This window comes from Apodemus sylvaticus, chromosome 12 (genome assembly GCF_947179515.1).
Source record: "Apodemus sylvaticus chromosome 12, mApoSyl1.1, whole genome shotgun sequence".
Taxonomy (NCBI): Eukaryota; Metazoa; Chordata; class Mammalia; order Rodentia; family Muridae; genus Apodemus; species Apodemus sylvaticus.
In genome coordinates this window covers 88,373,082-88,389,314 of record NC_067483.1, presented here as the reverse complement: position 1 = coordinate 88,389,314, position 16,233 = coordinate 88,373,082, and the positions used below count along the sequence as shown (strand labels likewise).

The 16,233-nt window shown below is 48.7% G+C and overlaps 1 protein-coding gene across 5 annotated transcripts in view; it reads right to left on the bottom strand.

Moving 5' to 3' along the window:
* Tmem63a (transmembrane protein 63A) overlaps nt 1-16,233 on the bottom strand; it is a 36,133-nt gene that overhangs the window by 4,516 nt on the left and 15,384 nt on the right. For all 5 annotated transcript variants that reach the window (XM_052200189.1, XM_052200191.1, XM_052200190.1 and 2 more), the window contains 11 exons: nt 15,184-15,254; nt 12,138-12,218; nt 11,805-11,928; nt 11,527-11,660; nt 10,174-10,311; nt 9,527-9,680; nt 5,185-5,291; nt 4,993-5,079; nt 4,489-4,551; nt 1,692-1,854; nt 355-460 (listed from right to left, as the gene is read on the bottom strand). In XM_052200189.1, coding sequence (XP_052056149.1) covers nt 355-460; nt 1,692-1,854; nt 4,489-4,551; nt 4,993-5,079; nt 5,185-5,291; nt 9,527-9,680; nt 10,174-10,311; nt 11,527-11,660; nt 11,805-11,928; nt 12,138-12,218; nt 15,184-15,254 — 1,228 coding nt within the window. The remainder of the gene's footprint in view (nt 1-354; nt 461-1,691; nt 1,855-4,488; nt 4,552-4,992; nt 5,080-5,184; nt 5,292-9,526; nt 9,681-10,173; nt 10,312-11,526; nt 11,661-11,804; nt 11,929-12,137; nt 12,219-15,183; nt 15,255-16,233) is intronic.

Here is a 16,233-nt window from a genome sequence, read left to right as displayed (position 1 = left end):
GAGACAGGAGGAAAGGGAAGGGAAGGAAAAGAAAGGAACTATCTGTCTCTGGTCTACATACCAAGTACATGGGCACCCATACTCACCCATGCACACATACATACATACACACTCATCCACAAACCAAACAAGATACCACGATTAGCCAACACAGACTCATGCCAGCCATGTTGAGAGAGGCCACTATAGAGGCCAGCAGAAGCAGGCACTTAGAACAGAAAGGAAATTTTGTATTTCAGTAACTACAAGAGGGCACTCTGCCGGGAATCCATGTGACCTGGTGGTAGCTGTCTCCGGCAGCTGTGACAGAGTCAGCGGGCCATGAGCCCTGCGGCGGACGCCTGGGCCACTTACCGAAGGGCACGATGATGGGGCAGGTGATACTGTAGGCCATGATGACGGTGAAGACGCACAGCATCCACGCATACATGGCTCCAAACTCGTACTCAAAGGCCTGGTTCTAGGAGGGAAAGGGTCACGGGGCTCACAAGTTGGTTCTGTCCCCAGACATCCTTCTATGCACTCCAAGCATGGCGGGGTGTCCAACAGGGTCATGGAGGACTATGTACTATGTACGTAGGAATGCTTTCTCTTCTCTAGATATCCAGCCTGCTCCGGATTCTCTCAGCCTACACCCAGATGTTCCAAAGCATGGTGGTGCGTGTTCTCACAGGGCTCCCTCCTCCTACTGTACCCACCCACCAGGGCTAGGGGCTCCCGGGGCAGCTACAGCTGGAGGATACACCAGAGAGATTCCACACAGTCCGGACACCCTCCCTGCCATCAGCTCAACCCTAGTTCGGGTAACCTGGGCCAGCTCAGTTTGTACCTCTGTAAAACAAGGAGATTAGTGGCATCTATCATAAAATCCAGAGGACAACTGGCCTCCTGTTTCCTCTCACAGAACTCACCAAGGCATAGCGACCCCACACCGCCCAACTTAGGAGGTCTGGAATGAGTGCCAGAGTTTGAAAGAGTCTGGACGTCGGAGGTGGTCCTCAGAATAGGTCCAGAGACCCCTAGGAGGGGGCTCTGTGGGTGTATGTCATCTCCCTCTCACTAAGCAGGGGCTGCAAGCATTGAATATGTAGCTTTTAGCTATGCGTTTCCTGTGTGACAATTAGTCTTGATTCTTAACTAGACTGGAGTCGCAATCACCTCAGAGACACAGTTCTCTGTGTGTTTCTAGAGAGGTGAGAGAGAAGACCTCCACCCCTTCAATGTATGTGGCACCACTCTGTGGGCTAAAGACCCAAGCTGAATGAAAGAAGGAAGACAGAAAGAGTTGAACACCTGTAGTCCCTCATCTCTACCAGATTCCTAATCAGATCCTGTGTAACTCTGGTCTCCCACCCCGCAGGTGGTCTCACTCCAACATGCCCCCCATCGTGATGGGCTGTGCCCTCAAACGGAAGGCCAAAACAAATCCTTCCTTCCTCACACTGCTTCTGTCAAGGACTCTGCACAGGCAATGAGAAGAGCGACACGGTGTGTGACCAGACGCATTAGACCACAAACATCCCAAGCTCTTACTCTTGCCCATGGTCAGCACGGAAGCTAGAGAAAGACTTGCCGTGATCCAAAGAGGTTCCAGGCAGAGGCGAGCCTGAGCCCAGGGAGGACTTACTCCAGAGAACTCAGAGGCCCACGGGCAGGGAGCACTGGGCAGGACCCAAGGTGGTGGGTGGTACCTGCTTAACATTCCTGCGGTCGGCGGCCGTCTTGGCCATGATCATGCGGAAGGTATAGAGGATGAGGCCTGGCAGCCGCAGTAGCTCCATGCCGCTGCCGATGAAGGCTGAGGCGATGACGTAGTTCACAAAGAAGGCACCCTGGTCTGGCAGGAAGACACACCTAGGAAGTGATACAGGTCTGTTACCTGGGGGTGATGGGCAGAACTTACTTCCAGCTGGAAAAATAATGGGTGGGGGCCTCTGAGAGGGAAGGCTCTCCCCACAACCCTCAGTCAGCGCACATCTGTGGAGACCGTCCATGTGTCAGTTACCATGATGAAAGCTAAGCATAAAATCAAGCCATAACATGTATGATCCCAGCAATGACGTGACAGAGGCAGGAGGATCAGGACTCTAGGCCCTTCTAGGCTACATAGCAGGATCTCTGCTCAAAATAATAAAATAAAATATAAAATAAATAAAAAACAAAAACCACCAAGCCCCAGACTCTGCTCTCTGCACTTGCACACTCTTGGGGATACAAACAGACGCAGGCACATGCAGTGTGGCAGGCAGTGCCCCAGGGGCTGTCCAGCTGAGGGGCAATGTCACTGAGCAAGCCCATCACCTGGACACCAAGAGGCCATGGATAAGGACATTGATGAAGAGCTGTGTGCCTGGCAGAGCCAAGCAGCAGCAGCAGGGCAGGGGCGCCTGGGAGGCAACGGGCAAAGGAAAGGCAGACCGGGAGGCAGAAAGACATGGCGGACACTGTGGCATAGAGCGTGCTGGATGAGGGTGGTACTGGTGGAGGTGAGGAGGCAGGGTCTGATTCTCTATGGTTCTTGGAGCTAGAAATGGGGGAGTCTACTGATAGACTGGATAGAGGGAGGAGAGGGGAGGGAAACAGCAGGGTGTGCTCCAAGGCTTTGGGGGGGGGGCCAACTTGAGAATGTTATGAGGAGATCTGGGGTGTAACAGGTCTGAGTTAGGGCAGGTAAAGTTCACAGTGCACAGCAGGGGCCCCCCTGAAGCTGAGGCAGGAGGCAGAAGATGCTAAGGTGGTGATATGGATACTGTGGATTTTTTCCTTTGACGTCTTGGCGCTGGGGGTGGAGACCAGCATGACATACCTCTCTCCCTTGTGTACATTTTTTAACTCTATAGCCAAATAGCAATGGAGCCCTGAGTCCAGAGGAGGAGGGGTGAGATTAGAGCCCTCAGGCAGCCAGCAGCTAGCTTTGCAGGAAGTCCCAAGGAGGTTGCAAAGAAGATGCTGTGGGCAGGGACAACAAGGGCAGAGTTTAGTGCCAAATGCAATACTGTGTCTGGGGCCAGAGAGATGGCTCAGCAGTTAAGAGCACTGACTGCTCTTCCAGAGATCCTGAGTTCAAATCCCAGCAACCACATGGTGGCTCACAACCATCTGTAATGGGATCGGATGCCCTCTTCTGGAAAGTCTGAAGACAGCTTAGAGTACTCATGTACATCAGATAGATAGATAGATAGATAGATAGATAGATAGATAGATAGATAGATAGATAGATAGATAGATAGGTAGGTAGGTAGGTAGATAGATAGATAGATAGATAGATAGATAGATAGATAGATAGATAGATAGATAGATAGATAGATAGATAGATAAAGAAAACATTGTGTCTGCAAGAGCCTCAGTCACACCAGAGAATAGGAACCAAGGTCTGCCATTGGGTGTGGCAGTAAGAAGCCATATGTACCCAGGAAAGGGTAAATTAGGTAGACGTATGTCTATCTGTAGCTACTTGCTCCTGAGTCACTGACCAAGTCAGCAAGAGATAGTCATCTTTACAGGCTAGCCTCCCCCATAATCATTCCCAACCAGTCTGGAGCCTTTGGGGCTGTTGAAAACCCTCACCTGTAGTGAGTGGGCTGAAATAACTAGTTGGAGAACCTTGGGTGATAACCTCAATATTTCTGCACCCCATTATCTATAAAATGGAGACAGGAATAACATCTACCTCACAGCTCCCTCTCTGTCTCTGTCTGTCTGTCACATGCATGTGTACTACATATCTTTTTCTGTGGCTTTCCACCTTATTTTTCAAGACCCTGTCTCTCTCTCCCACTGAAACTCAGGCGTATCCATTGCTGAGGCTTAACAGTAAGCTCCTGGGATCCTCCTGTCTCTGTCTCCTCATGCCTAGAACACATGGCAAGCACTTTACACACAGATCCCTCTCCTCACACCCCTCTCCCCTCACAGCTTCTTGTAAGGGTCAAGTAAGTAAAGGACTCATAAACATTTAGCATAGAGCCACTTTAACTAGTGGCTGTCACTATTAGGGAACTGTACCACAGGCTTTGAGTACCACCAAGGATGCACACCAGCCCTAAACTGAGCTCCATTTTCCTGACAAAAACCACCCACAGGCTACACTGACAGTGCGTTTTAATTGTTATCCTTTTGTGACTCCGGCATCTCTGAAACCCAGAAGTACCTTCCCCAAAGGCTCTGTGGTCTGTAAGTAAGTCTCAAACAAGGGAAGTGGGGGCCACTAATGGAGTCTTGGGCTAAAAGACAACCACATCCCTGCAGGTAGACACAAAGCAGGTCAGCTCCCACAGCTCGCTCCAGGGATGTGGGAGGGGCTGGGGTGAGTGCAAGACCTGTTATTCCCATGGGAGGATGCCTGTCCTGAAGCCGGGTGGGGGACCACACTACCTAGCTGCTGCCACAGCCTCCCCACCCCACCTCCCACCTTACCCACCCTTCCAGCCCCCCGCCTCCCCAGTTTTTCAGTCCCACACTCTAGACAGCAGCTGAGCCAGTACTTACTCTAGCCTGATTGAGGTTTCCGAGGAAGTTTTGTCAAAGAGCCACCGGAAGAAGAAATCCAAGCTGAAAAGCACATGAATTCCATATGTTTCTTATTCATTTGTTTGACTGACTGACTGACTGACTGACTGACTGACTGACTGACTGACTGACTGGCTGACTGATTGATTTCCAGTACTGGAGATGAAACCCCAGGTCTTGCTCACACCATGTTCTACCCTCCCGTTTTCTTCCTCACGCTCACACGTAGTGTGAGACACTTTCCTTCCACTCTAAAAGCAGCCCCAATCTTGAGACATTTGTCCCCTGAGGTCACACAGGCTTTAACTGGCACTTCTCTCCACAAGACAACCACAGCTAGGAACCAGCCCCTCCCCAGCAGCGAAGTCCGCTGTAAGTTTTGTTCACGAGCTTCTTGTTTTTAAACACTATTAGACTTCCAGAATGGGACGGCAAGAACAGGGTTCTGAGTCTGACTGGAACCAGACAGGAGGTGGAAGGTACCTGGTGAGGCCGAGGGAGGGCAGGATCAGCACCATGAAGATCAAGAATATGTAGACCTTCGACACCATGATCCTGTTTTCCCCTGACCTGGGAGCGGGGATGGGGGAACAGAGGTGAGTTTGTAAGTGGCCAAAGTAAGATCCGGCAGTGTGCCCGAGGCCCTGGGTGGGCTGAGGCCCAGGCTGTGCTCACCTCGTCCAGTGGGACTCCAGCAGTGTAGAGTAGTACACAATGGACGGAAGCAGCGCGGAGAAGGACCACAGCAGGAGTGTGGGGAAGAACTGGCTGATGACGGGGTTCTGCAAGACAAGGACCATCACAGAGAGTCAAGATGGCACTGGGGCTGTGGTCACTGACGGTCTAGTGGTTCACAGCCATCCTCCAGAGCCAAAGCTGTGCTGGGTAAAGGGTGGGCAGTCCTCAAACATTGGCAAGGACACAGTCATTATACTCCATGATTACACAGCCCTTTGCAGCAAAGAAAGGAGTTGCATGCAGTGAGACTCCACTCCTTTGATGGGCCACATGAGAGAGGCTTCTCCCTCCTCAGATCAAAGCTGACAACTGCTATGTGGAGGCCAGGGCTCCTCTCCACATGGCCCAGCTCCCTGGTGACTGATCCCAATCCTGTTCATAGTAGTTGGTCCTAATTACAATTGTTACAGAATTTAATTTATTTTCACTGATTAGAGGAACATAAAAACAGAAAGAAATTCTCTTTTAAAAATAAATCTGGAGCCGGGTGGTGGCGCATGCCTTTAATCCCAGCACTTGGGAGGCAGAGGCAGGTGGATTTCTGAGTTCGAGGCCAGCCTATTCTACAGAATGAGTTCCAGGACAGCCAGGGCTACACAGAGAAACCCTGTCTCAGAGGAAAAAAAAAGAGTTGCTAAAATGAATCTGAGAAGGGGCTGGAGAGACAGCTCAGCAGTTAAGAGCACTGACTGCTCTTCTGAAGGTCCTGAGTTCAAATCCCAGCAACCACATGGTGGCTCACAATCATCTGTAATGAAATCTGATGCCCTCTTCTGGGGTGTCTGAAGACAGCAACAGTGTAGTTGCATAATATAAGTAAACAAATCTTTAAAAAAAATGAATCTGGGCCATCTAGGGGTATGGGTCCATACAGAGCGCTCACTGAGTATGTGTGAGTCCCTGGATCCCATCGCCAGTACCTCAAAAATAAATATATAAAAACCTTAAAAGATAAAGTTAAACATTTTGAAATTTCTGAAAGGAATTTTTTTTCTGAAAGGAAAAATTTCTGAAAATTTGTTGTTGAATGACATAAGAGTAAACTAGTGTCTGGAGAGATGGCTCAGTGGTTAAAAGCACTGGCTGCTCTTCCAGAGGACATGCGTTCAATTCCCAGCAACCACATGGTGGCTCACAACCATTTTTTTTTTTTTTTTTTTTTTTTTTTTTTTGGTTTTTTGGATTTGGTTTTTTAGAGACAGGGTTTCTCTGTGTAGCCCTAGCTGTCCTAGAACTCACTCTGTAGACCAGGCTGGCCTCGAACTCAGAAATCCGCCTGCCTCTGCCTCCCAGAGTACTGGGATTACAGGCGTGCACCACCACTACTCAGCTAAGATATATTTTTAAAAGAGTGTATTGAGTATGAAAACTAAGGAACAGGACTTCTAAAAGGCTCAAGATTTTAAGTGTTTTTGCAAGTATGCTTAAACACCTGCCTTACTTTATTTATTCATTTACTTGGGGTAAGAAAACCAAGATAGAATCCAAATTGATTAAACAAGAATGTAGCTTATGGAAGACAGACAAAGGGAACTCTACCCAGCAGTTCTCTCTTCCAAAGAACAGGCCTTGTCCCGCATCAGCTGGCAAAAGGATGAATTTGACTGGCTGTCAGTCTAAAGAAAACTGTGGCATGTATATTTAGTTAGGTGGCTTTTAATAATATTTTGAGCCAGATAAGAGCTCCTTCTATATATCACAGGTGTAACATGACAGGTGAATGATTCCACTTCATGAATGAAAAACTAAGGCTCAGAATTCCCCAGTGACAGATGGAAAAGCAGGACCACAGTGCCAGGACCACAGTGCCAGGGCCACAGTGCCAGGGCCACAGTGCCAGGGCCACAGTGCCAAGGCCACAGAGCCAGGGCCCCTCCCAAGCTCTGGATTATAGATGTGCAGTGTAACATCTATCACACCTGACTATCTAAGGCACTGGTTCCCAACCTTCCTAATGCTGTGACCCTTTAATACAGTTCCTCATGTTGTGACCCTCATGTTGTGACCCCCAACCATAAAATTATTTTCATTGTTTTTCCATAACTGTAATTTTGCTACTGTTATGAACTGTAGCTGGGTGGTAGTAATGCATGCCTGTAATCCCAGCACTCTGGGAGGCAGAGGCAGGAGGATTTCTGAGTTCGAGGCCAGCCTGGTCTACAGAATGAGTTCCAGGACAGTCAGGGCTATACAAAGAAGCCCTGTCTTGAAAAAAACCAAATCCAAAAAACAAACAAACAAAAAAAAAACAAAACAAACAAAACAAAGATTTGTAATGTAAATACCTAGTATGCAGGCTATCCGATATGCTACCTTTGTGAAAAGGTTGTCTGACCTGCAAAGGGGTACCGAGCCACGGGTTAAGAACCTCTGATCTGGGGGCTGGAGAGATGGTTCAGTGGTTAAGAGCACTGACTCCTCTTCCAAAGGTCCTGAGTTCAAATCCCAGCAACCACATGGTGGCTCACAACCATCTCCTAATGAGATCTGACTCCCTCTTCTGGAGTGTCGAAGACAACTACAGTGTACTTACATATAATAAATAAATAAATCTTTTTTAAAAAAAAAGTGCTAGGACAGCCAGGAATACACAGAGAAAGCCTGTCTCAAAAAACAAACACACACACACACACACACACAAAAAGAACCTCTGATCTAAGGTGTCCTACCACCACAACCAACAAAGCTCTTTTCATGTGTTTTGTGCCTTACTGTACTGACTGGTTTTGTGTGTCAACTTGACACAGGCTGGAGTTATCACAGAGAAAGGAGCTTTAGCTGAGAAAATGCCTCCATGAGATCCAGTTGTGGGGCATTTTCTCAATAGTGATCAAGGGGAGAGGGCCCCTTGTGGGTGGTGCCATCCCTGGACTGGTAGTCTTGGGTTCTAATAAAGAGCAGGCTGAGCAAGCCTGGGGAAGCAAGCCAGTAAGTAACATCCCTCCATGGCCTCTGCATCAGCTCCTGCTTCCTGACCTGCTTGAGTTCCAGTCCTGACCTCCTTTGGTGATAAACAGCAATTTGGAACTGTAAACTGAATAAACCCTTTCCTCCCCAACTTGCTTCTTAGTCATGATGTTTGTGCAGGAATAGAAACCCTGACTTAGGTCCCTTCTCTGTCTACGTGTGTGTGTGTGTGTGTGTGTGTGTGTTTGTGTGTGTGTGTGTGTAATATATATGTGTGTGTATATATGTATGTATATGTGTGTATATATATTATGTATGTATATATGTATGTATCTATCATTAGAAGCACTGATTAAAAGGAATTTTACATTGTGTTTTGGGTATTTTGTTTGATTGGTTGGTTGGAGTTTGTGTGTGTGTGTGTGTGTTTGCCTTTGTGGGTTTATGTGCACGTGTGCAGTCAGAGTGACAGACAATTATAAGCTGTCTGATGTGGTGCTGGGGACACAGCCCATGTCCTCTATAAATGCAGTAAGTGCTCTTAACCATGAGACATCTCTCTGGACCTGGCTGGTCTGTCTTTGAAAGAGGGTCTCCCTCTGTAGCCCAGGCTAGCCTTGAACTTGCATTAATCCTCCTGCCTCACCTCATAAATGCTGGGACTGAGGTGTGAGCCATCACACCCCTTCGTGTTCCGCTTTCATTATAACCTTACCAGAATGACTATGCGATTTTTCATAAACTTTTCCCATTCTTTCCAGGCTAAATACACTTCATTCAACTGAATGAAACAGTTGAGGAGGAAACGCTCGTTCCTGTTGAGCATTAGACTGCTTCCATTAAGTGAATATAGCTGCATCACCATAAAGGCGCTACAATAAACATCGCCATACCTGCTTTCAGCTTAAAAAGGGCAAACCTAGGCTACAAGTGCTCCATTTAATAAGCCTGCTTGCTGTGCAAGTATGAGGACCTGAGTTCAAATCCCCAGCAGCCCATGTAGAAAGCTAGGTTTGTGCATGCCTATGCCCACAGCACTGTAAGTAGTGGAGGCAAGAAGATCAAGGGGGCAGGGCGGGGCAGGGTGGGAGGGGGTTCTAGCCACCAGCCTATTGCCAGGTCTCAGAGACTGTCTCAAAGTAATAGAGCAAGACAACCAATGTCCTTCTCTAGCGCGCGCGCGCGCACACACACACACACACACACACGCACGCACGCACACACACACACACACACACACACACACACACGCACGCACGCACACACACACACACACGCACAACAAAGCTGAGTGGCCTGGCCCGCTGCTTCAAGCTCCACGCCCAGGTCTTGCTGCTCCCCACCACCCGCTCCCTGCAGGCTGGGCACTCACATTCAGGGCATGGATGGGTTTGGTGACGTTGAACTTGTCCATGGTAGATATAATAATGGAGGGCGTAGTCAGGAAAAACAGCACCACAAACAGAGAGAAGTTGATGCCCAGCCACTGGAGCCACCAGCGAACACCCTGGATGGAGAGGTTCTTCCTGCAGAGGCAACACCAGCAGAGAGGCTTAATCTCTCACACGCTGCTGCTGAGACCCGTTGGGTGAACCTTAGGGAGGCCAGGCTAGGGCTCTGGCTGAGGCTCCTCTGGACCCCAGGAACAAAATTAAAATAATAAAGCCAACGGGAATAGAATAGTATCTAGCATATCGTAGATGCTTAACTATTTGTTAAAAAGCTGGGCATAGCGGTGGCTCAGGCCTTTATTATCAGCACGTAGGAGGCAGAAGCTGGCAGATCACTGAGTTCAAGGACAGCCTGGTCTATATGGTAAATTCCAGGACAGCCAGAGCTATATACTGTCTCAAAACAAACAAAAAAATACTAAAATAATAAATATTTGTTTTTAAAAGTTAAAAAATAAATAAAGGCCTGGCCACGTCTATGTCCTGGGTAAGCAGGCATCCCCCACAGGAAGCCGAGGGTGCAGGAAGCCGGGTCTCTCTCCCACTCGTGCCCAGCCTGGGGACTTACCAGCAGATGTCCTCAGGATAGGAGGCAAAGGTGACCGTCCACTTGGAGACGCAGAGCTCTCTGCTATAGGAGGATGGCTGCGGTTCCCCTTTACACCTAAGGCCCTGGCACTTGCAAGCATTGAAGTCTTTCAGGATGCTGTCAAGAAACACAGGCTGTTACTGCAAGGCTGTTACTGCAAGGCTGTTACTGCAAGGCTGTTACTGCACTTCACCCGGGAGCCACCGCCATCCACAGCGACTGCAGACAGAAGAGCGAGAGCACGGACGCCACCCCGTCATCACAGTCTTATTATAATTAGTTCTGGGAAAGACTGGCCTGCAATTCCAGCCCTGGAGAGGCTGAGGCAGGAAGATCATGAGTAGACAAGGCCAGCCTAGGCCACAGAGTAAGGTTCGAGCCAGTCTTAGCTACTTAAGACCCTGTCTCAAACAGTCAAAAAGAAACACCAGGCGTGTCAAACTTCAGATTGCGATTCGTCATCGTCACCACGACTCAACAAGTAAAAGGCTGCTACCCCACTCTATAGACAAGGAAGCCACGGCCCAGGACATCAGGTTTAGCATCCCAGATACCTGGCCCAGGTTGTTTGTACTGCCCTATTACAGCATGCTCCAAGGGGCTACCCTCTAGGCCTCCTGGTAACGCTGGACCTTAAAGCTGACTCTGTTCCAGCCAAGTGGCTCCATCTTCCTAGCCCTCACTTTGTCCCCATGCCGAGAACAGCATCAGATCACATTACACACTGCCAATTCTTGAAGTTCCCTCCTCGGACTCCTGGCCCACCTCCACTGTCAAAGGCTTCTGTCTGCTTTAGCAGCCCATAAAGAAACCCACAGAATCTTCACTGCTATCCCAAAATGTCTCCTCTTCCTACTGCTGCAGTCTGAGGCAAGAGCCCTTGGTAACATCCCTGAGACCATCCCCAGAGCCACCATTGCCCGAGGCACAGAAAGCACAAGAGGCTTGGTTTCCTCTCTGTACCCTGCACACACTCGATGTTCTGCAGTGAGATGACATAAGAGCCTAGGCCTGTGAGCATCACATAACCTTGGAGCTCTGGGATCCCGTAGCTATGGACACCCAGAGTGCTCCAGGGTTTCCCTGTAGCTGTCCATTTGTAACAACCAGAGGAGGGCCTTGGTCCTGAGTGTCAATCCACAGGACAGAATGCTACACACACAGAAGCAGTAGGGCAAGAGCACCTGGTAGGGGTCAGCGAGAACCGTGCCCCGCCAGTCCTACCGGCTGTCACTCAGACATAGACCGGACCTCCCCCAAGAGGAGAGAGCAATGAGCCTCTACACAAGAGACAAGAGCCAGCAGGCGGGATGGGGGTTCAGCCACACTTACAAGGTAGCCATGGACTTCTCACGGAAGGTGACAAAGGCCATTCCTAGGGGCTGGTCCTGCACCCGGCTCTCTTCGGCTGTAATCCTCTCCAGCAAGTTGTCATTCATTCGAGTGTAGTAAGAAATAGCATCTTCCTGCCAGAAGACACAGCCCCTGGGTGATGTAACCATGGCGCTGTGTGTGTGTGTGTGTGTGTGTGTTAAACATATACTCTATCACGTGTTACATCCCTAGCCCCCAGCCCCCTGCACGCAGGCAGAGAGGTGGCAATGCCTCACCCGCTCACAGCCCTGGACCTCGCAGCAGCAGAACTGGCCACATGGCTTGGGGTTGATGAGGGTCCGTCGGCCTGTCTTCACCTGCAGGTTTGTGTAATAGGTAAGGCTCTTCTCGGTCTTCTTTCTGTAAGGTGGGGGTGAGGCATAAACTCAGACCCTCCATCCGGGCACCACACCGGCAGGGTTGAGTTTAGCTTTGAGATCCAGAAAGTGGCAGGACCACCCTCCCCCCACCCTGCCAGCTGAAGGGTCCCAGCAAGGAAGCAAGTGGGTATCTTAGGGCACGGGGCGGGAAACTGCAGGCCAGCTGAGCTCTGGCGTCACCTCCCTTACCTCTCTTTGCACAGGTATATCAGCTTAGCCACGCTGTAGCACAGCTGGACATCCACCACCTCACATGTGGGGTACGCATTCCTGTGGCCAGCAAGGCAAGGGCAAAGAAAGCCATTGAGAGAGACCAACCAACCCTGAGGGAATGACGAGTCCTAAGGGAATGACCAGCCCTACCCAGCCTTCCATGGGAGTCATGACACCTCTGTCTGATAATTGCACCTATGTTTCCAAAGAGGGAAAATTGAATACAAAGGTGTGTGTGTGTGTGTGTGTGTGTGTGTTGATCACTTGTTACAGCTATATCCCTAGCCCCAGAGACAATTTTTAAACTTTTTAAACATTTGAAAAATTTATTTTATATATATATAAAATAAATATATATATATGTGTGTGTGTGTGTGTGTATATATATGTGTGTGTGTGTATGTGTGTGTTGATCACTTGTTACAGTTATATCCCTAGCCCCAGAGACAATTTTTAAACTTTTTTAAACATTTGAAAGATTTATTTTATTTATATATATATAATGAGTATGTTGCAGCTGTCTTCAGACACTCCAGAAGAAGGCATCAGATTTCACTACAGATGGTTGTGAGCCACCATGTAGTTGCTGGGATTTGAACTCAGGAGCTCTGGAAGAACAGCCAGTGCTCTTAACCACTGAGCTATCTCTCCAGCTGAGGCATTTTTTTTTTCAATAACATGAAAGTAATTGCCTGCCAGGCAGTGGTGGCACACGCCTCCCAGCACTTGGGAGGCAGAGGCAGGCAGATTTCTGAGTTTGAGGCCAGCCTGGTCTACAGAGTGAGTTCCAGGACAGCCAGGTCTATAAGAGAAACCCTGTCTCGAAAAACCGAAAAGAAAGTAATTGCCTTAAACTGACAAATCTATACTCTTTCAGTTTTGGGTTGGTGGAAATTTCTCACGGGAAATATGAATGTCCCAGGACTGAAGTATGACTCCCTGGTAGAGTTCTCAGTCACAGGCCCCATCCCAAACACCAAAGAGAAATAGTACAACATTATCCTCCCCAGCCACTCAAAGGAAAAGGCTGGTCATCTGCTCCAGGGACCAGTCTACCTTCTGCTATCATGGAAATCCTACTCAACCCACAACTTTCCTGATGCCAATGAACTTCTAGAGGGTCTAATAGAAAACTGCAGGAAAACGTCTACACACACACATACACACATAACAGTCAATAAGATACCTGCCTCAGGGGCGGGAGAGATGGCTCAGCGGTTAAAAGCACTGACTGCTTTTCTGAAGGTCTTGAGTTCAAATCCCAGCAACCACATGGTGATTCACAACCATCTGTAATGAGATCTGACACCCTCTTCTGGTGTGTCTAAAGACAGCTACAATGTACTTACATATAATAATAAATCTAATCTTAAATAATAAATAATATATAAACATAATATATTATAATAAATAATATAATAAATAAATAAATCTAGAAAAAAGATACCTCCCTCACCAAGGGCAAGGGGTTCTTGTGCTTAGGAACACACAGCCAGTGAATGTTTGAGCCAGAAACTGAATCCAGGCAGCCTAGCTCCAAGGTCAGCCAAGAGCTACCACAAAATGCCCCTGTACCACACACAAAACTGTCCACGTGACCCCTGAGTACTCCAGGCCCATATCAGGCACTACCTGCTGCTCTTCTGGGTCCTGGGAACACAGCCTGCTTAAGCTCGGATCTTAGGGAGTGTGTGAGAAGGCAGGCCCGCGGATGAGCCAGCCAGTCTGCACATCAGCAGGACCACTTCTGAGCCCGGCAAGCACTCAGAAGAGGGCTGGGGATGTGGTTCAATGAAAGAGCCTCTGTCTAGTAAGATTCAATAATCAGAACCACAAAAAGATGAGGGGAAAAGGCTTTGAGAAGGAGATTCGCAATAAATGTGACCCTGCTGCAGAGCAAAGCCACGAGTCCATTGTTCTGCAGGGCCACAGCCTCCCCGAGGCAGGGGAGCCTTCCTGAACAGGGAGTGTCCAAATCACAGTGTTTGCATGGCATTGAGCACACGTTTTTTCCTACTAAGTCCGTGCATGAAGTGAGCACACTATTCCCAAATGTTTCCTAGCAGGCAACTTAGAGGAACTTTTTTTTTTCAAGGAATGGAAAAAAGAAAATCATTCCAGTATTAAGTGAATATGCAAATATAGTCACACACATATGCAAATATTGCCTAAAGAGTTGTAGCTGCTAAAGGAGAGACCTGTCAGTAACTTTAAGCATCCCCTTAAGATTTATTTATTTATTTTATGTATATGAGTATACTGTAGCTGTATAGATGGTTGTGAGCCATCATGTGGTTGCTGGGAATTGAACTCAGGACCACTGCTCACTCCAGCCCAAGTTATGAGCCACCATGTGGTTGCTGGGATTTGAACTCAGGGCCTTCAGAAGAGCAGTCAGTGCTCTTACCCATTGAGTCATTTCATACAGTTCTGTTTATGATAATTATTCGCCTAGTGTTTTCTTCATAAGCTGCACAAAGTTAATCTGTAACTAACTCCTGGTATTTGCTGAGGTGGCAGAACTGACAAGGGATGAAGAGAGGCTGACACCTCAGCCAGGGAGCCTTAGAGCTGCCCTTTTGTCTGGGAATTAAAGCTGAGCCTTTTCCTGTGCTTGTGGCTGTACGCACTGCCTGCTCTGCCTGCAGGCCTGTGGCTGCAGAGGTTGACAGCCCTTGACAGCCAGAGGCTTTCCCTATAAACAGCCAACATCCACGGGCCTGGGAGACCAGCTCTGCAAGAAAGCTCGGCTCTCATCCAGCATGACCTGCAGCCTGCACCGTGAATCCTGGAGCCTGGAGCCTAAACCACAAGTGCTGCAGAGTACACAGCAGCCCAGCCAGGCTACTGGACAGCTCAGCAGGACCACACCTGGACGCCACCCATGGCGGGGAGGGATCAGCCCTGCATATTCAGACAGAAGACACAGGTGCCCACCCATAGCTCAGGCCTCAGGGGCCGGGGCCCTCCACAGCCCTGTTCACCACGAGTGGCTCGCAGGGTCTCTCTCTCTCTCTCTTACCGGAAGTGGCTCTCCACAGTCTCCTTTCTGGCTTCTCTGGGGAGTCCTGTGATGAACAAGGTTTGTCTCACCTGCCAGGAAACATACCAGGAGAAAGTCAAGGGGGTGACTGGGGAGATGGGGTGTCATCACAAGAAAAATGGTAGATAGGAGGTCCATGTTTTCTCATTCTTGGCCTTGAATAGGCCCAGGGGTGTTATATACATGGCATCTCTTTCCAAAGCAACTCCTGAGCCTCCTTTGCCAAGCAGGAAACTAAGAAAGGGTCCAGAAAGGGACGTGGCTCAAAGGAGTCGCACAACAAATCACAGAGGTCACCTGTCCTTAGCCCAAGATGTTTTGGCTTGGAGGAGGAAATGCTGGTTGGTTTGGTATTTTTTGTTGTTGTTTGATTGACTGATTTTTAAAGATTTATTTATTTACTTACTTATTTATCTATTTTATGTACATGAGTACACTGTTGCTGCCTTCAGACATACCCAAAGAGGGCATCGGATTCCATTACAGAAGACTGTGAGCCACCATGTGGTTACTAGGGATTGAACTCAGGACCTCTGGAAGAGCAGTCAGTGCACTTAACCACTGAGCCATCTCTCCAGCCTCATTTTGTTGTTGTTGCCGTTGTTTTTATTTTGTTTTTGTCAATTTCACACAAGCTAGAGTCACCCTGGAAGAAGGAACTTCAATTGAGGAATCGCTCAGATCCGATTGGTCTGTGGCCATATCTGTGAGAGGCTGTCATGACAGATGATTGATGTCAGAGGGCCCCACCTACCGTAGGTGGCACTGTCCCTAGGCAGGCAGTCCTGGGCTGTGACTGTATAGGAAAGCTAGAAGGCTGTGAGCCTAGGGGTGGCCAGTAGGAGCATCCTTCCTTTCTATGTCAGTTCCTGCCCAGACTGCCCTCAGTTTATGAAAGTGTAAGCTGAAACAAACTCTTTCCGTCCCCTAAGTTGCTTTGGGTTGTGATGTTTATCACAGGAACAGAAAGCAAACTAGACTGGGAGGTGTGCTTTGGGTTGTCTTAGGATGTGAGGTTGTCAGCCGGTT